Source organism: Amia ocellicauda, chromosome 10, assembly GCF_036373705.1.
Source record: "Amia ocellicauda isolate fAmiCal2 chromosome 10, fAmiCal2.hap1, whole genome shotgun sequence".
Taxonomy (NCBI): Eukaryota; Metazoa; Chordata; class Actinopteri; order Amiiformes; family Amiidae; genus Amia; species Amia ocellicauda.
The window spans coordinates 30,040,523-30,060,154 of NC_089859.1; the positions used below are offsets into that span (position 1 = coordinate 30,040,523).

At 38.8% G+C, this 19,632-nt stretch overlaps 2 protein-coding genes across 3 annotated transcripts in view; both read right to left on the reverse strand.

Moving 5' to 3' along the window:
• Positions 1–10,274, reverse strand: part of LOC136760460 (partitioning defective 6 homolog gamma) — a 51,481-nt gene extending 41,207 nt beyond the window's left edge. Inside the window, exons 1-2 of the mRNA XM_066715869.1 lie at positions 9,547–10,274; positions 1,456–1,678 (exon numbers count right to left, since the gene is read on the reverse strand). Of these exons, the coding sequence (XP_066571966.1) occupies positions 1,456–1,678; positions 9,547–9,618 (295 nt within the window). The 5' untranslated portion in view covers positions 9,619–10,274. The remainder of the gene's footprint in view (positions 1–1,455; positions 1,679–9,546) is intronic.
• Positions 10,275–11,468: 1,194 nt separating this feature from the next.
• Positions 11,469–19,531, reverse strand: LOC136760461 (probable 2-ketogluconate reductase). Of its 2 annotated transcripts, XM_066715871.1 has the most exons (7): positions 19,374–19,531; positions 16,815–16,976; positions 15,746–16,115; positions 14,771–14,942; positions 13,995–14,173; positions 12,720–12,816; positions 11,469–12,018 (listed from the first exon to the last, which is right to left on the reverse strand). In XM_066715871.1, the coding sequence occupies exons 3-7, from the start codon at positions 16,110–16,112 to the stop codon at positions 11,865–11,867; spliced, it is 969 nt and encodes a 322-aa protein (XP_066571968.1). In that variant the 5' UTR covers positions 16,113–16,115; positions 16,815–16,976; positions 19,374–19,531; the 3' UTR covers positions 11,469–11,864. The 2 variants fall into 2 exon arrangements, with proteins under 2 accessions (XP_066571968.1, XP_066571967.1); XM_066715870.1 differs by lacking the exon at positions 16,815–16,976 and having other exon boundaries at positions 19,374–19,530.
• Positions 19,532–19,632: the final 101 nt, after the last annotated feature.

A 19,632-nucleotide genomic window follows, 5' to 3' on the forward strand; every position in this document is an offset into this window, starting at 1 on the left:
TGAAGCCAGAAATCTGCTGCCAGTAGCAAAAACAGGCCACTGTTCATTCACAAATTTAAATTTCTTTTACCTCTCTAATTTAAATAATGTTGCTTTAAAATGTGTGGATAATGATGCAAAATAATTCACACTGACTAAAAAACAAAGCATTGTGCTAGTTTCTTTCCAACTTCCACATAAGGTTAAGTTATTGCCATTTATTTACCCCATAACAAACATAAGCTCTGCCTTTGCACTCACAGAGACTGCATGCAGAGCTTTTGTTCTTCAATAATTCCTGGTATTTCAGTAGCCTTTATGCAAGCTTCCCAGTGACCTGTTTATTTGGTTCTAGGTTTCCTCTGCGCGACAACAACTAAATGCTCAATTAAACACGGAGAGGAGACCTCCCAGCTAATGCTAAATAAATCCATGAAATATCCTAAAGAGGTTTTAAAAATAGTGAGAACATACAGCAATGAGATTAGATTTATTTTTAATACATTTTTTTAAAAAGATTGTTTAAATGACTAGGCCTAATCTTCGGCCTCAATGTAATCAGATCAAAAGCATACTGCAAGCAGTTGCTCCCCTTTAAAGTTTTTTTTCGGTCAGTTAACCGATTAGAAACACTAGCCTTTCCTACAGGAAGTCATCACTCAGATGTATTGTCCAGGGCTTCACTTGCACTCTTGCTTCAATTACGCAGTGAACTGCCACCTGACACTTGGAAATATAAATGGATTGGAACAGTTAGACAACAGTGGTGATCTGTCGGCTGCAAACGTACACCGCACAGGAATGTGTGGTTATCTACTTAAAGGTTCATGGTAACTTCTTTGGCTATTCAAAAAATGAGCATGTACTACAGCTCTAAGACACCTGCTTAGATGGAGACACAGGTCTAATGTTCCCCTAAACCACAGGCTGCACAGAGGAATTAACACAGAGCTGCAGAATTTAATATATTTGTACTCCCGTCCATTTCAATACTCTTTTGGTATTGATGGACCTTTTTATGTTATTTTTATTATTTAAGCCCTATGGAACGAATTATCAAACAGGAAGGCCTGGGAGGGAAAAGAGCATGAACAGTAGCCAGATGCATAAAACGCCTTAAGTATTGGATAACTTTTCAAGATTGAAATATAGAAACATCTCCCTGAAAAAGCAGTTTACTTCAGTGGGTTATGACACTTTGTGCAACTCCAGTCTTGGAGATTTTATTCCACCTGAGGTCTTAACTACCTGAATCAGCTCACTACTAGTGCAGCTGGAGCAACTTAACAGCACATCTCAGTTCTGATGCTTCAGATGCACAGATCAAATCTGCCTGTATTGCAAATCTCCAGACCTGTATCTCTGAACCGGCCTGAGAAGGAGCCACAGCCTAGTGCTCCCTGCCTCCAACCACCTCATCACCCATAATAGCTTGCGTCTCCTCTCCCTAGTGAAGCCGAAGAGCTGAAGTATTACCTTGTCTCTGAATGAAGACCCTGAGCAGGGGGTTGGCTGTAGACACCGCCTTGCAGAAGTTGTCATCATTGTTGATGGGAAGCAGATCTCCATGGACGTCGGCGTAGCCAAGCATCACCTCCATGTTGGTTATCCGATGAATGTGCAGGATGAGTTTGTAGAACTCCTCAAACTTGCCAGGTTTGAACCGGTCCACGGAAAACCTTCGGAACTCGGCCCCATACTACAGGAGAAGGAAAAGGAGAATGCAAACAAAAAGAAATGTGCTGTGGAGCTGCCATAACAACCAGACTTAGATGGGTGGGGGTCATGCTGCAAGTTCACATCAGTCTGTAATTTACTTATTTAATCACCCAGAATGTATGCAGCACTAAAGAGAAGCAGCTTTAAATAAAATAAGAGCCCTTGAATTAAACAGCTTGATTATACATTTTTGAAATTACAAACAGGTATAATTACAGCCTACAAACTATTTGGTTCTTAATGAAAAAGGAAAATCTTTTTTCCCTTACTCTGTGTTCATGTTGTTTTGCTCTCAGTGTAAATGCAAACTGTGTGCACACTTCAAAACAAACACATGGACATAACCCAGTTAACACCCACTAATTCGAACAACACCAATGTGAAGTTTTGACAAACGTCCACTGCATCTTTTAAATACATGAATGAAGGATCATATCAAACACTTCAAGGCATTGTGGTAAGCTATTTTTTATTGTGGTATGCTTCTGTCTATAATCTAAATTCTAAAAAATCTTAATTTTTTTTGTCAAATAATTGGTATAGGATGACAACGAGGATTCACTCTGGGTACATATTGCAGTATTCCAAAGGTTGAGTTCCTTATTAAACAAGTGAAGAAAGTGTGTGAGCGGCAATCAAATAAGCAAAAAGTACAGAAGACTTGATCTGCTTTTAAAAATAAATCTCAAAAACGGGAAAACAAAAAACAAACAAAAGACTTCACTTCTCCACTTGATCTTTTCTTAAATGACAGTAAACTACAACTGAAAACAATTAGGCTGATGGCAAGCTGGTGATTTATTCCTTCACCAAAGCCAAAAAAGTCGAGTCGAGATCTGTGATTATGCACACCCACGCACACAACTGAAGTTACCGAGGATTACTAGGAGCTAAACACTATAATAATTGTCCATCCTGGCCCAATCAACCGACCACCAAAAAAGCAACGGGAGTCCAGAGGGTATGACTCTCAAACACATGTTACAAACAGGAAAAAAAAAAAAACAGACTCAGAGTGCTAGAAGATGAATGAGAAAGCAAATAAAGTACAGGGTTAGCTCAACATTAACAACAGAGAATTATACACCAGAAATTGGTGGATCGTGCTGAGCAGGATAATTATTAGCCCTGAACAGTTGCATCTCGTAAAGATGCAGAATATTATTATGAAGTGAAATCAGAGATGAAACGTGTGACACCAGATCTGAAATTGAGCATACACACAAATGTCTAGTGGCGGCGGGGGGGTTTCAAGGTATTTACACCCTCTTTACACTATCTACAATGTTACACTTTTGAAAATGAAAAACAGTATGAGATTATTTGTTTTTCAGGAAGAAAAACTGTTTTAATAATACCGATCTTGAAAACCAAATACTGTACAATGAATCAAAATAAACATCTTGAAGCTAACCAGAATTTGTCTGCTTTTTATAAAAAGCAGACAGACATATTTCAATGGATAAGCTTACATTCATGAAGTTTCAGCACACTATTAACTTAACCTTGGATAAGAATAAAGTAGATAAGCTATGGCAATATCCCACAGTGTAGTTTCAACATAGTGCCATGGTACTGGTTTTTGTTTGTATAACCTGGATAACTGATTGTATTTTTTCTCAAGACTCTCTTCTTAGTGTTTTAACATAAAACACTATTCATTAAAATAGACTAGCTGAGTTTAACATAAATCTGGAACTGGTCTTCAAAATCATTTCTCAAGCTTCCAAAGTGCTATATGTAACCAGTGCTTAACAGAAATTGAGATAAAGGAAAAATAAAATGTTTTTTTTTTTCCTTGAAAGTTTTTACACCCAAGTTATTTGTAGTGTATACATATTCCCTTATTTCTGTAAATCAAACCCTGTTCACTAATCATCAGCTGATCTATGACCAAGTTTAAGTTCAGGTTAATAAACTTGGTAACATGAGCACTATTCAGACCTTGCCATGAGACAGTTACAAAAACAATGTTTACAGCGATGAACACTGCACCAATAATAAAAGGCACACACTGGACACTGAATTGTGCTCTGTATTACAAGAGGCGGAAGTCACACAAATATGCCATTGTGTTCAACAGAAATGAATCTGCTTCATTAGAAAGCTTATCCCACTCAGCATAACCTTCTTACGGAGCACATTCTTTGCTTTGTAGCAGTTGAGAACATGCAGTATTTTGACTTGGATATATTTTGAAGTCATCAGGTGTAACTGGTGTTTGCCTCAATACAACTGAAGGAAGTAAAAGTGCATTTCACTTTTTTCAAGTAGCCTAATTGTTTTAGACAATAGATGCATCGGAAGTTCAAATGCAGAGCCCTTGAACCAGAACAACATAGAATGAGATGCTGAATTGTAATTAAACGGATTTATTTTTTACCAAGCAGTAACACTGGAAGTGATCCAAAACTAAACCTTTACAGAGTACTGCAATTTTACATCTAAATAAACAATGTTGAAATTATCATCAGCAGAAGCTCGCTAAGACAAAAATAATTAATGAAAACAAATTTTAAAGGTCGTAACCTGAGCCCATTACTATTGCAACTATGAGGACTGTGGTAGCATTTATGTTGAATAGTGTGTCCATTATTTTTGTATCATAAAGCACACACCACTTTGCTTTCATCAAATACTCTCCTTAAAATAGAAAAATCCTTTCACATGTCTATTCAGGTATAGCATTGCAGGCTTTTTGATTTAAAGCTAAAAAACACAACTGAATCAGTTCTAAGTCAAGATAACTGGATTTTCTTGTTCCACTGACAACTTCTCTAGCAAGTTCGAACAAGGTAGCACCAATTCTACCCTTTTTCCCCTTTACAAATCTGCATTTGTAAAGGGATAAATCACTTCGGTAATGACAGCATAAGTTATTTGTCTGTATTAATATGCAGAGGTTTGCAGGCTGGGACAGGCAAGAATCAGTAAATAGTGTAGCAGACCTTCCTTATACTGCATGACAAATGAAAATGAAATCTTTCTTCACTGTACTTTAATCAATTCCAAGGCATATCATGTTCACCCTACTTTTCAGATTGGCTTTCTTGGTGTTGTCTATCTAGCTACATTTTGTCATTAAATGTAATTATATAGATATATAAAGCTGTGCAGGGGCAGGGGATATCTGAAATATTAATCCATTTAGGGAATGTAACTGAACCAAGAGTTGCAACACAATACTGAGAGACTTCCAGTAAACAGACACACAAACCAAGCTGGTGAACAAAACGGAACAAACAATGTCAGTATTGTTTTAAACCTCTGCATTATTGAATTGATTACAATCTTGAACTACCTACAGTGTAAAATGATTATTCTTTCGCTCTGGCCAGACATTTCCCAAGTTAAATGTTTGTTTGTAAACTGAAGTCAAACATACTGGTATTCGCAATTGTGATTTTCTGCAGATTGTCCTCCACTTTGGTCAACCTAGATATCTCATTCCAGATATGAGAGAGAACAATGTCAACAACATGGGTCTTTAAAAGAGTGACAGGATCTCTGGGTAGCATCATCACATAACAGGGCATCAGCTGAAAACTACTGAGACAGGATGGACCTTGAAGACAACACTATCCTTCTGAAAACAATCGTCGTCACCTTAAGGCTTTTGTTTAACTGAAGTATTCACTATACAGGCATGTTCAGACACTCATTTCAATACTAAAGATGGTTTTTATTTGAGCTTAATGTGTGACTCACAAGATAAACTGGTTTCTACAAACTGCCCTCTGTAATTCAGGGGCGACCCTGGGGAAAGGCGAGTCATTGCTGATAAAACATTTGACACGTCAATAGTTTGCCAAATGGGTTTGAAAATCAATCATATTAGTCATGTGAGAAACATTAGTATAGCTTTTCAGCCATCTAAATTTGTAGTGTATGATAAAAATTGATTCCTGAAGTTTTTCCCTACTAAACAAATAGGCCTACCTCCCAAAATACAATCTCTTTATACAATCACTTATTGACCACTTGTAATTATGTGATGTTTACATCTATCGATCATGACTCAAATACAGAGTATCCACAACCTTTGTTGCATTAAAAGTTTAATCCCTGTTATTCTTCCAGCACTCTAATGACAACAGTATCAACAAGAAGAAGGAAACCAACAACACCAACAAAACGCTCTATGGCATACCGTGGCCAAGAAAACATTCATATTATATGAACATGTTTTTGGCAGGAAATGCTTTCTGGGGTTGAAATGGAATGCAAAGCTTCAATCAGTTCTGTAATGTGCAGTAAAAGGATCAAATTTAGAAACTGCTGATTAAAATCTTTCACATAGTTAGATTCATCAACCACAAGATATACAATAATAGATGTATTGTTATTCTTTCAACAATTGTTGACAGGCCATTCTTTCTGGAGGTAAAGTAAAGATCCCACCCCAATTGACAGTAGGTATATTGTTATTGGTATCTTGATGGGAGGTAAACATAATTCTCATTGCATCATAATTTAAGAAGAACTGTATTTACAAAGAAACTAATTCACTTGCAGAGGTGAAAATCTTAATTGTAAGATGTCTTAATTGTTGCAATAAATATTTAGTTATCTATTCAAGTAAACCAACTTATAAGGTGGGTCAATCTGAGAGACAAGCAGCAAATCCATTTATAACATGTGAGACATGTCTATGGTAAAATACATTCCAGTTAAATAATCCATAAATGTAAATGATCAAAAACAACAACCGAGATATGAATTCTAAACATTGGGTTTGGTTTAACTGATTTCTGTGTTAATTTAAAAACACCTTTTCATCTAGGAAAAGCCTTGTTTCAAAGATCTGGGTGTCACCTGTAGTTTACTTCCTTTGTAGTCAGTTCTTAAAAAGACACCAATAATCCAAATTAAGCCTTTTATTATCAAATTGGGAGTCTAACTCTGTCTAGTACGGAAAAACATTTCACAAGGCAATAGGACAGCTTCCTCTTCAAAACAATGTGCACACGATTTAGCCTAGTTCATTTCTAATGCGGTTTACCAAAACAAATGCTCTGTTACTTTGTCTTCAGCTCTTCCACCTCAGAAGGACTACAGCGGACAACAGCTTATTGGATATTTCACACAGTCTTACAGACACAGAGCACTCTTTCACCACAGTAGCTGAATCTGGATTCAAGCCCACATTATGAAAAAGTACATGCTGCATAATGTAGCCCACTGAAACAATGTAAATGATGTGGCAGCATGCCTAACAGCCTTGCACTTTATCAATGAGGTCCTTCATTCTACTATTGAGACACTATTTAAAGATTTTGAAACCTGTTGACCCACTGTACTGGCAGCCAGCTCTTTTATATAATAAGAACATTACAATGAGAAAAAAGTTGAGCCCTCAATAGATTTCCCAATAAGTAAAACCAATGAACTCTGCAATCAGCATCTAGTTTGTTCATGCAGGGTTACAAAGCACAACAAGTTTATTGGGATAAAGCTAGTGATATAATGCAACTTTTCATAATCACTGAGTCTATGACGTGATAACGCAAGATTGAACAGAAATTGGGGAAACTTGTTTGATGCCTCTGTAGATTCCATGATTACTGTATAGCAGAGAGGAATAGCTGTGGTAGTATTAGAAATAAAACATGTTTGACCTCAATTGATCTCAATTTAAAATGCAACTTGATTTCTTCTGCTTATTTTAACATGGACTCAAAAGGGTCAAAAGGTTATCTTACTCTAAAACTAACTTCACTGGTGAATTAAACTGGTTCCTGCACACTCTCTTTGAAGGAGAAAGTGTGAGGCTTCAGCACACATATTGGATAAAAGCAACACCAAAAACGTACACAAGTGAATATCAAACTCTGTGATGTAGGGCAAAGGTTGAGACCACAAATCTCTCATTTCACCTGTGATCGAAAACAGATTTGAACCTAAAACTCCAGGGCTGAGATAATGACACCAATCTGCTGCATAGCTCAACCAGAAACTATATTTAAAATGTACATGGAGTATATGAAAAAGTCAAAAGTTCAACTTAACAATTGTCATTAAAGGTCAACCACGAAAGTACACAGTAATCTCATCCACACTACTGAATATAGTTCAGTGTGGCATTAAACCATTTGGCATTATCTGAGAGTGAAATGTTAAGTCACTCTAATATGCTCATATTGTAGTAGCGTCTGTTTTGAGATTGCTACGGTTAAATACAGTTGAAACAGGCTTATTATCGGTTTGATGCAAGAGTAGCAAGATTATTTGACTAACAAATGTGGGTGTTGAGAGCTTTGTCTACAGTTAGTTCTGAACTCCCAAAGAGGGGATAAAATAATAATTTAGGCTAGTGAACAAGATATTCTATTGTGAAAATGCTCTTCATAATTTTTTTACACCTAAAACAAAAGAGGGTTGTGAAAACAGTCTCCCCAACATCTGTTTGTGGGCCGACTTGCAAAATAGTGAAGAAAAAAAAAAAACATTCAACTTAAATGTTGCCCTTTGGGTTTACAGATGATTACTGGTGATAATTATCACCACTCACTCTGATAACCTGTGTCTTGGTGAGCAAACATGAAAACCATCTATTTAAAATAATTATATATAAGTACATCTAATTAAAATACAGCCCCCAAGTCATGAATAATACAATAGACCACATCAGTGGCACCACAATATGGTATGTTTGCAGCTTTGTCGCAGCATGCTTACAGCACAACCTGGTTTGACAAACATGATACTTTTCTCTCTAATTATGGCTTTAATAAAACAAAGAGTGGAGAACATGTAAGCTTTGGATTCATATCTAGAACAAGGATAATCCACCCTAGAGTTACTGAATTGAAAAAAAAACTTTGATCATAAGCAACGACCCTTTGCAAAGCAATCCCACTTGATTCCACACGACTGGAGTCTCTGGTCCCAGGTATGTGGGGATGGATGGGATGGATTATCAATGGCAGGCATGGGACTCTGTGGGTGTCTGGGGGCAGGTCTGCAACTACTGTGGGATCTTCTCATGACTGAAAACAAAACCGAGATATGGGAGATGCTACTGCCCTACACTGGCACCATGCATGGAGTGGTCTATCGAGTCCAACACGTTAAGATGAAGCTGGCTACCTTTGCAGTGGGATGTCCAATGCTTGCAACCACAAGATGCCACACTTCAGACAGAGTGCGATTACAAATAGACAGCTTACAGTAAACAGGTCAAGGGAGTAATACAGGTTGTTGACAGACGGAGATGTTAGTCATGGGGATAAGGAGGGTTGAGTATATAAAACAGGACAGAAAAGAAACTCCACAAATGAAGCAGCACGTCTGAGTCACAACACGTTGGGATGCTAAACTCCCTGTGGCAACAAGTCACTGCAGTTTCCTTGATTAGGACATAATAGCAAGGCGTGAGGGGGTTTCTATACAGTAATGAACTACTCACTCCAGCAGCTTCTCTCTAGTCCCTTCCATATCTATTGCTGGAAATAGTGGGAGCACAATGGGATCCATCATGTCGCTCCCAGAGCAGAAACCTGGCCCCCACTTTTCCATGCATGATCTGCTTAGACTGCATTTTTCTCCCGTCGTGATTTTTTTGTTGTTGTTGTTTTTTTAACTTGAGTTCAATGAAAACCGAAGGGGTGGAAAATGAGGGGGAAGGATGATGCAAGTTAAAAAGAAAGGCAAAGCACAGACGAGAGAAGAGAGATCCCTCCTGTTTAACGGGTACAACAAACTTGGGCTCGAATAGCGTTCCGCACCGACCCAGCAGGCGCGGAGGCTCGGCATCCCTCACCGGGGAGCGGGTAACACCGCGGGGAAGCCGGCGAGAAACGAGAGCTACGGCCGATAGACTGAAACACGGACAACAAAGCTAATTACCTTGCTCTTCACTTCAACCGCAGTGCAATCCAAGTAGCGCAAGGACTGGGACTTATTAAAACTCCGGTTCATTTTCCTCCCTTGAGCTTTTTTTTTGTTTTTAGTTTTAAGTTCCCACTCGCCCTGGCAAAGAAGGGCCGGCCGGTGCTAAGTCCGCAAAGTCCTCGGTGCGGAGCGGTGCGGAAAGTCCACTTTTCCAGTCCCTGTGTCCCGCAGACCCGCAGCGCTGCAGCCCGTGTTGCTCTCACTCCGAAATGAAGAGGAGTTCAACCCGCCGCCTCTGAAGGGGGGTGAGGGAAGTTGACAATGACATCACCGCTCCCCGTTAGGGATACACTCCCGGACCGGGGTCTGCGTGTGCGGAGAGAGGGGCCGTGTGGGCGCCGCAGCAGAGGACGCGTGTTTTTATGTTGTTGTTTTTTTCGGGGAAGTTCGTTTATTCCACGGAAGTTTAAATCCGCTTGCAACTTTTTTTTTTTTTTTTTTTTTACAAAACACCCCGTCGCGTCTGTGTTGCGCAGATTCCCGCAGGCTGCGCGGCTCCGCCAATGGGATCGGTGGGATTGTGCAGATCTGCGCTACAAGAACGCGGCCGCGGACTCGATACAGGTCTGCAGAAATCCGCCGATCCTATTGGTGGAGCCGCGCAGATCCGAGCAGCGCTGTACCAACACGACCTGGTATTTAAGTTGGGTGGACGGCGTGTTTTTCTATAGAAAAGGAGCTGGATGTCGTGGATGCATGTAAACTGTGGTTCTTTTATTTATTCCATTGAAAATGCTTTTTCTTCCACAGACCTGGTTTTCCATGAAAAGACTTATCAACTTCATAACTCTAGGTTTGTTTTATATACCTGAAACACATAGGCCTACTTCTACTGAGAGGAGTTCTCATGTTCTCCCCCTAATCTAGATGTTATAGAGACTTAATTCAATATTAGCCATTTTTGTCGCTCTAGTAAATCTAAAAATGTGACTAGTGACATACAAAAAGTGCTGATTTAGGATAGGAAATGAAAATGGCACTTGCATATTTGTATCTCTCCTCCTAAAATATCTGACAGTGGTTGTGTAAGGGGATAAGGGGAACAGTCAGTAGTCACACATTTTACAATACTAGTGCTACCACATGCTTAATAAAAACAACAGCAATACAAATATGATAAGTGTGTGTGAGACTGTATTGTATGCATATATAAATTCACTTTTAGCTTTTCAGCATATTCACAGCACTTCAAGGCAGGAAGGCAGACTGAAACTTCTGACTAGTTAATGCATGGTCTAATGAGTCAAAGTCCACGGAGGTCATTGTTGTCCCCAGGATGACGGGACACAGATGGGAGTGAGATGTAATTATCAGTGGCAGCTGTATCCCTGGCCTATCTCCTCTCCCTCACACTCGCAGCATGATAGCTTCACCTGTTCCTCAGCGTAAAAGTGAGCGACAGACCTAAATTATTCTTAGAAACCCTTCTGTGTGGAACTGACATCCTCAAGCTTTCCACAAGACTGGCGTGTGCAATAACATTTTCTTGCTTGTAACACACAGACTATATATGTGTAGTTGGGCTCATTGTGTACAGTGACATAACCCCTCTGATATCAGTAGAGTGGATAAACCACAGAATTATTATTCTAGGGAGATCTGGTCTTTTTGGATTTCTAACAATTCCAGGAACTGTGTCGGTGTGGTTTGAATCCCAAGCTGGGGGCTCCGACCTGCACACACTACATATGTATGTAGCTTTAAGATTGCTTTAATGCAGGTTATGTATTGTTGTTTAGGACACACACTGGATTCCAATGCCCAAAAAATGAAAAAATGCAGATTCAAGACATATATCGTTATTTGTACCACATAAGGATACTAAACAAAATAAAGAATCCTAAAAATGTGATAAATATATCCATAAAATACAACAGTGATTATTACATATTTATTAGTGTCATCTTCATTAATACTCTCCTAGTACATAGTGAATTGCTTAATTAATCTTGAACAGAAGAATTGTTTGAGTTGTAAATATTGAGTAGATCACCCTCTAGTGGAACAAATTGTTAATGCATACATTCAACCTGGCACAACATTCAATTTACTCCACAGGAATTTGGATTGTTCATTGTTCATTGGGGGTAACGCTACAAAACAAACATCACAGGAAGTCAGTTTAAAGTTGTGAAATTGAATGAAGAAATGAATTGTGTTTTAAAGCCCAATTTGACATGCATCAAACATTTAGAAGACAACACCCAGGGGCCCCATGCGATTCCAGGGGATCCTGTGCGCTGTAAAGTTCCCCCGTCTTCACAGTCCACATGTCAGGGTCTCACTTCATCGGGGGGCGGGCTGCCATTGAGAACAGCCAGGGTGTTAGTCACCATCCTCTCGACCATCTTCTGGCTTGTCTGGTACGTGTTGGTTCCCAAATGAGGCAACACAATGACGTTCTTAAGACTGAGCAATGGGTGATCTCTGTGAAGACAAATAAAGAGATCAGTGATTTTAACAACAAAAGGTGGGCCATTAAGGAGGGTGCTACCCTGTTAAAGCTTTTACACAATAGACCAGATTATTTAAGATACAACCTAACAAACTGGTGGCTTTGGGTCTCTCCCAGTGTTTGACATTATAACCTCATTGCATTAAAAAGGCTGCCCTGCTGGGGGTCTGAGTTTATGTTAGTGTATCAGGTACCCTGTCCAGGATATTTAAGAACCACTAGTTTAGCATGTACATGAAAGGTCATGTACCCATTTATGAAAAACATACATTAATCCATGGCTACTCATTAATTATAGTTTTCAGCCAGCAACTCTGAGGTTCCTTAAGGTTGGGATTAAAGACTTTAAAAACAATGAGTTTGAACCCAACTTGAAAAACATGAATCAACAATCTGTCTCAAAGCAATATTAAAAGAAAATAACAATTCAGCTGACATAGAAATGGACATGACAATTAAAAAGATTTAATTTACTCCTAATACATAATAGGTTATGTACCCTTGCACAAAAAAAAAATATTTTAAAAAAGTATATTTCGTCAACAAAGCACCAATGTTGATTTGCACCAGAATCTGTTACAATAAGGAGAAGCTATTTGGCCATGAAGGGATTTACAGACCTTGAAAATCAATATATGGTAACCTGGTGAATTAGATTTTTACATGCACTGACCTTGGCAGCGGTTCAGGGTATGTGACATCAAGTGCTGCACCGTGAATCGTTCCTTTCTGAAGAGCATCTACAAGCGCTTCCTGGTCCACTACCAACCCTTCACAGGCAAAAGAGAGAACACTTGTATGAGATGGACACATCCTTTAAAAGCCGATATTTGTAATCTGCTACCAGTAAACACTTCATTCTTGTTTTATTTTGTTGGCATTTACCATTTTAAACTTATGAGAAATTCAGATTCTTATTTCATTGGGCCGAGCAAATCGAACAGTGAATAATTCAGAGAAAACTAAAAAAAGCTGCCTGAAGGTCGTGTGTTTTGATTGCCATTAGTTTGGAAGCTGCCTGCATCTCTAATTGTTGACGTTTTATACACTGTATTGTACTCTATATATACTGGGTTGTAATAACTATGTACAGATGGTAATAAGAGGATTTTAGGGGTTCTGTCTTTTTGAGTTCTCCTTGAACATTTATACTCTCTCTTAATAATTAAATCACCCATAATTTACTCCTTTGTGTTTCTTAACTTCAGCAACTATAGTGTTGATTAATAATACATTCTCCTAAATAGCTTGACAGTTTGCAGTTAATGTAGAGTAGAGCATGGCGGACTTATTAATTGTAATTATGCAATATTATAACAGTAAATTAACACTGCTTTGCACCATCTCATCTCCTCTGCATTCTAATACAACCCTTTCATGTCAAGCTTTCTATATAACACAAGCTTCCAATGTCTTTTTCTTTAACCTGCAGTAAGACAGAGCAAGAACACAGCAGTGCTGAGCTAGTACTGTTTAATTAACAAACCAAAAGAGTAGATACAGTTTTATATATCCAGAGTTTGATTTATCCTCATGTAATATCCTGTAAAATGGAGACAAAGTAATTGTATTAAAGATTACAATGAGGTATTTAATGCAGTTAATAGTTTTTCTTCACAATATTTTGTAAGCAAAAATATGTTTTACTAACTGTTATGCTGGTAGGATGAAGCAGAATTGTACCTTTTGTTGCTCATTACATACTACCCACAATGAAAAAGTTACTGTTCCTGACATAGCACAATTCAAATATTCTTGCTCAAGTTGTAAGATTTGGTAAGCTATGTGCTTTTTAATCTATGTATATCCTCTTTACTGTTGTGTCAGACACATTGTAGTAAGAGAAAAAACTATTTTACAGGCAACTGAAGGCCTGAACACTTCTGCCCTTAACATTGCAATTAGATACATCCACCACAGTGAATCAGCTGGAGACCATTCAACCTACCTCTGCTGATGTTAATGAGTGTGCTAGTGGGTTTCATCAGGGCCAACTCCCTCGCTCCTATCAGTTTGTGTGTCTGAGGAGACAGGTTCACCACCAACATGACAAAATCAGACTTCTGCAGCAGTTCCTCTATTTTCTCACAGTAATGGGCTCCCACAGCCGTCTCCTCTTCCTCTGTCCTGTTAGGAGAGAAAAAACACAGAGACCAAAAGCAAGAGGTAGATCATACTGTCTCTGGCAAAGATTGGAGACAAACTCTCTACCAACAGTGTAAGAAAAGACAATTGTTCAGCAGAATACAGTGCTGGTAACATGAAAGATGAGAATTTTATTTCCAAGCTCATGTACTTCTGTGTTTGTTGATCATGGAGTCACAAAACCCCAGTAGATTATTATTATTATTATTATTTTTCTGAATGGAATCCCGGACCCCTGAGAAGAAACACAATGTAAATGACGTTATCTCCTAAATTAAGTTGGCTTTGGCCTGTCATGTATAAAAACAATACATATTTTTTTCTCATGATATTGTAAACCACATTGATGATTTTTCTAAATCAGTTGAGATGCAATAGCAATTAGAAACACACTACACATTTAATGACTGTGGGGACTGTCCAACTGCCATCTGGCATCCTTGCCATCTGTCATTTGAAATTTAAGCATTGTCACAATTTATTCCACCACCCTCCTGCATTGGAAATTGTTCTTATTTTAGACTCTCCATGCTTTGTGCTATGCTATGGTTTGTCCTTACTGTTGCTGATGATTCCTACCTCTTATTCCGATTATGATATAAGATTTTCATGTCAAATCCTCGCGCTCGCTGGGCTACCTTATAGCCAATCCTCCCCATTCCAATGATGCCAAGAGTAGCACCACTGACATCAAAGCCAAGGGTCACCTTGGGTGAGTACTGAGTCTCCTGGGAGAGTGAAAAGTTATGACCTGCCAATAAACACAAAAAGCATCTTTCACTTCCATGATTTTGTAAACTGTGCCCATAACATCGACATTTTGCTACATAACTGTTTCTGTGACCCACATATAGACGCACAAGCAGGGCCTAAAAGTAACATTTTGGTGAACCAGCTTCTGTGGTTAGCGGATGGAACCAGCTTAAAGATTTTTTGACCAGACCAGTGTTTTACATATTCACTTATGGAGAAATAACACACATTGTGTATTAGAACAAGGTCTCTTGAAAATCTACTTTAGAGATGTGTTAACACTTTCCAGAACCCCAAAAGAGAACTACTGAATTATAATAATCATTTATAAACTGACAGTAATTATTATTACTACAATTCTAAGTTGAATTTTCCCCATCCTGTTCTTCATAAAGGAGATAGTTTGCTATATTAAATAACTTCCACCTGTATTTACAATTAACTATATATAACCCCACCCGAGTCTGACATTTTATCTTGTTGTGAATGAATGTGTACAGGGGGTTAATTTCAGCTTCTATTGACGTAATGCGAGTCAGAGCTTCAAGAAACATTTCTTGACTTAAATGGACCAGGAGACACACAGTGTTGTCCATGTAAGCTATGGCCACAGTCTCTGGACACACTAGACTGCTATTCAGAGCTATTGATGTTTGGGGGGTTTCCTTTTCATTTTTGAAGTTTAAGTTCCAAAGCAAGATCTCACAAGGAAAAAGATCTCTATGTATGTGACCGCAGGGGTAAAAATGGGTCACAAGAATGTTATACTGTCAATCCAAATGCCCTGCACTTCTCTCTTACCTTCTATAAGTCTCCGAGCTGATGCCAACATCAAGGCCATGCCTAGATCTGCAGTGGCATTATCAACAACCTGGGGGGTATTGGTAACTTTCACCCCAAAGCTATTGATCAGGGGTATGTCAAGATGGTCCACCCCTACTCCCCCGTTTGCAACCACCTTCAGGTTGGGCAAAGACTGCAGCAGGTCACGGTCAACTGTAGGTGCACACCACAATATGATGGCTTGGATGGTGTCTGCGAACCTTTCTTTACACCTGGCGAATTCCTCAGTGTAGACGACCGTGAAGTGTTTCTCCAGAATGGGTATAAAACACTTGTAGATACCATAAATGCCTGGTGTGGCGACTAATATGCAAGGCTTTTCCATTTCCTGAAATTGAAAAATAAAAGTGATAATGAGTCGTGTTCTTGTAGCGCAGATCTGCAGAATCGCACCGATCCCATTGGTGGAGCCACGCAGATACGCTACACAAACACGACCACTGCATTCCTAAATGCCACAGAATGTCAACCTACGCTGCAGTCCATGGACCCTATTCATCAAAGTGACGGTTTAATGGACAATCTTAACGGACAGAATAACAAGGGTTTAAGAACTGTTTGTGATTCATCAAATGTGGATTTAGTCCTTCCCAACAACTGAGTGACATCACGTGCCTCAAATAGCGACTGTTTTTAGGAATCCAACCAATCCTAAAAACACCGCCAGTTTCCTAATTAGCATACCTTTGCCTATGCAAGTAGGGGAAGCGGAGCGATTCATCAAACATTTCAGGTACAAAGAAGGACTGTTTTTTGTCCTAGTTTAACACCACGTTGAAGCTGTCCTTAACACTGACAAAACACGTACGGGGCTGTCCCAGTTAACACACAACGTTGTGACAACATGCTACATAACAATGGAGAATAATTTGTGAAAACATTTAAAAATAAATAAAAACATACATATAATATGAAATACATAAATAAATAAAATACAAAATAAATTAATACATATTAAACATTAATAGATACAAAATTAGATAAATACATTAATATTTATTTCATGCTTTTTTTATTTATTTAGTACTTTATTTATTTATTTGGAACAAATTATCTTCCATATACAACAGCATGATCAGGGTCAGCAAAGGATCCGTCTAATCGTTCAGCAAAGAATGTATTTGCCCAATGATGAGGTTAAAGATGATCCAGGCTGGATAGAGCCAAAGTATCTGACCTGTGTGAGGAGCTGAAAAGAGATAAGGAATAAATGAAAGGATTTCTTTAAGTATTGTTGGCAATGTTGTGTGTTAGCTGGGCAGCATGGTGGGCCAACCAATTATTATTATTATTAGGCTATTATGTATTTATTAACAGACACCCTTTTCCAGGGCGACTTACACAATATAAGAGCATTACAAAAGTGCATAGGAAAAATATAGTTAATACAAAATATAAATCCTACATCCTAGATTGTAATACAGATGTGCTCAAATTTGTTGGTATCCTTACAGCTCATTGAAATAATGCTTAATTCCTCCTGAAAAGTGATGAAATTACAAGCTATTGCATCATGTATACTTGCATGCCTTTGGTATGTCATAGAATAAAGCAAAGAAGCTGTGAAAAGAGATTAATTATTCCTCATTGTACAAAGATATTGTAAAATGGCCTGGACACATTTGTTGGTACGCCTTAGAAAAGATCATAAATAATTGGATTATAGTGATATTCCAAACTGATTAGTTTCTTTAATTAGTATCACACATGTCTCCAATCTTGTAATCAGTCATTCAGTCTATTTAAATGGAGAAAAGTAATCAGTGTGTCATTTGGTATCATTGTGTGCACCACACTGAACATGGACCAGAGAAAGCAAAGGAGAAAGTTGTCTGAGGAGATCAGAAAGAAAATAGACAAGCATGGTAAAGGTAAAGGATACAAGACCATCTCCAAGCAGCTTGATGTTCCTGTGACAACAGATACAAATATTATTAAGAAGTTCAATGTCCATGGAACTGTAGCCAACCTCCCTGGGTGCGGCTGCAAGAGGAAAATCGACCCCAGATTGAACAGAAGGACAGTGTGAATGGCAGAAAAAGAGCCAAGGATCACTGTCAAAGAGATGCAAGCTGAACTCCAAGGTGAAGGTACATTGGTTTCTGATCACACCACTCCACTTTTGAAAGAAAAACCTAAAAAAGCCAGACTGGAATTTGCTAAAATGCATATTGACCAGCCACAATCCTTCTGGGAGAATGTCCTTTGGACAGATGAGTCAAAACTCTGTTCACAGCTGAAGCTATGAAGCTTTCAAAGAAAAGAACACCATACCTACAGTGAAACATGGAGGAGGCTCAGTTATGTTTTGGGGCTGCTTTGCCGCGCCTGGCACAGGGTGTCTTGAATCTGTGCAGGGCACAATGAAATCTCAAGACTATCAAGGCATTCTGGAGCAAAACGTACTGCCCAGTGTCAGAAAGCTCTGTCTCAGTCACAGGTCATGGGTCCTCCAACAGGATAATGACCCAAAACACACCGCTAAACGCACCCAAGAATGGATAAGAACAAAACATTGGACTGTTCTGAAGTGGCCTTCTACGAGTCCTGATCTGAATCCTATTGAACATCTATGGAAAGAGCTGAAACTTGCAGTCTGGAGAAGACACCCATCAATCCTGAGACAGCTGGAGCAGTTTGCTCAGGAAGAGGGGGCCAAACTACCTGTTAACAGGTGCAGAAGTCTCACTGAGAGTTACAGAAAACGTTTGATTGCAGTGGTTGCCTCTAAAGGTTGTGCAACAAAGTATTAGGTTGAGGGTAACCTCGTTTTTGTCCATGCCATTTTCATTTTGTTTTATTTACAATATTATGTTGGAAAAACAAACGCAAAGTCTGATTTCTATTAAATATGGAATAAACAATGGTGGATGCCAATTACTTCAGTCCGTTTCAAGTTATTTCAGAGGAAACTAAGAATGCACAATTTGTGGAGGGGTACCAACAAATGTGAGCACGTCTAGCTCATACGTGCACAAGACCACTACTGTACACTTGCACCAGAGTTTCACACGAAAACAAATGTTACTGCGATTTTTTTTTCTTCCTGAACTATCGCTTGTATATCGCAATTGAACAGGAATCAGGGACTGAAAGAACATCTACCACAACTTAACTTAGACATTTAAACCTTATTCAAAGACACACATATTATACATGACCCATGCCGACAGAAATGGCTGTAACTCGTTATTTCCAACTGGATGTTTGATGAGTAAAAGGTGTCCATAAGAACTTGAAGCGCAATCCTTCCAGCTCTATGGCGACTCTGATGAATAGGGCCCTATTTGCGTCCATTGCAGCTGTTATACATGGACATATATGAAAAATAACTATTTTAAACAAATGTTCATGCAGTACAGATTAAACACGCACTGCTTGTGCATTGTGCATCAGATTCCCCATGGCTAAGTAAGAGAAAACTATTGCACTATTCGGGAAACATATCAAGAAGTTACTCCAAGCCACAAACGACTTGATTTCCATTTTGCAATCTATTAGGCCCCCTACTAAGTTATATGCTTATCATCACACATTGTATTTGAAAGCACGGCACAGAAAGTGAACATCTAATATATATTCTCACCAGTTTTAGGGATTTCGTGCAGAAACTTGTGAAACTGACCCAGCTGCAGTTTCGCAGTTTCGCAGCTGCGCGGAACATATTCAACACTGCGCCAGCAGACGCGATTAATCCAGCACCGAGCCAGCGCTGCCACACGGGAAAGAACAGCTTTACCACAGGAAATAACATGCTAATCTTTCTTTTTTTTCGTATTTTGGGGGCGTGTTGCTGCCAGTTTTTTTTTTTTTTTTTTTTTTTTTCGTGACAACAACACGCCCCC

Bases quoted from the DNA above. Each gene is read 5' to 3' on its own strand.
- LOC136760461 (XM_066715870.1), bottom strand. From the start codon at position 19,451: ATGTTCCGCGCAGCTGCGAAACTGCGAAACTGCAGCTGGGTCAGTTTC. The intron at 14,943-15,745 runs GTAAGAGAGAAG...GTTTATTGGCAG, and splicing joins AGCTCGGAGACTTATAGAAG to GTCATAACTTTTCACTCTCC. The intron at 12,019-12,719 runs GTCAGTGCATGT...TTGTCTTCACAG, and splicing joins TACCCTGAACCGCTGCCAAG to AGATCACCCATTGCTCAGTC.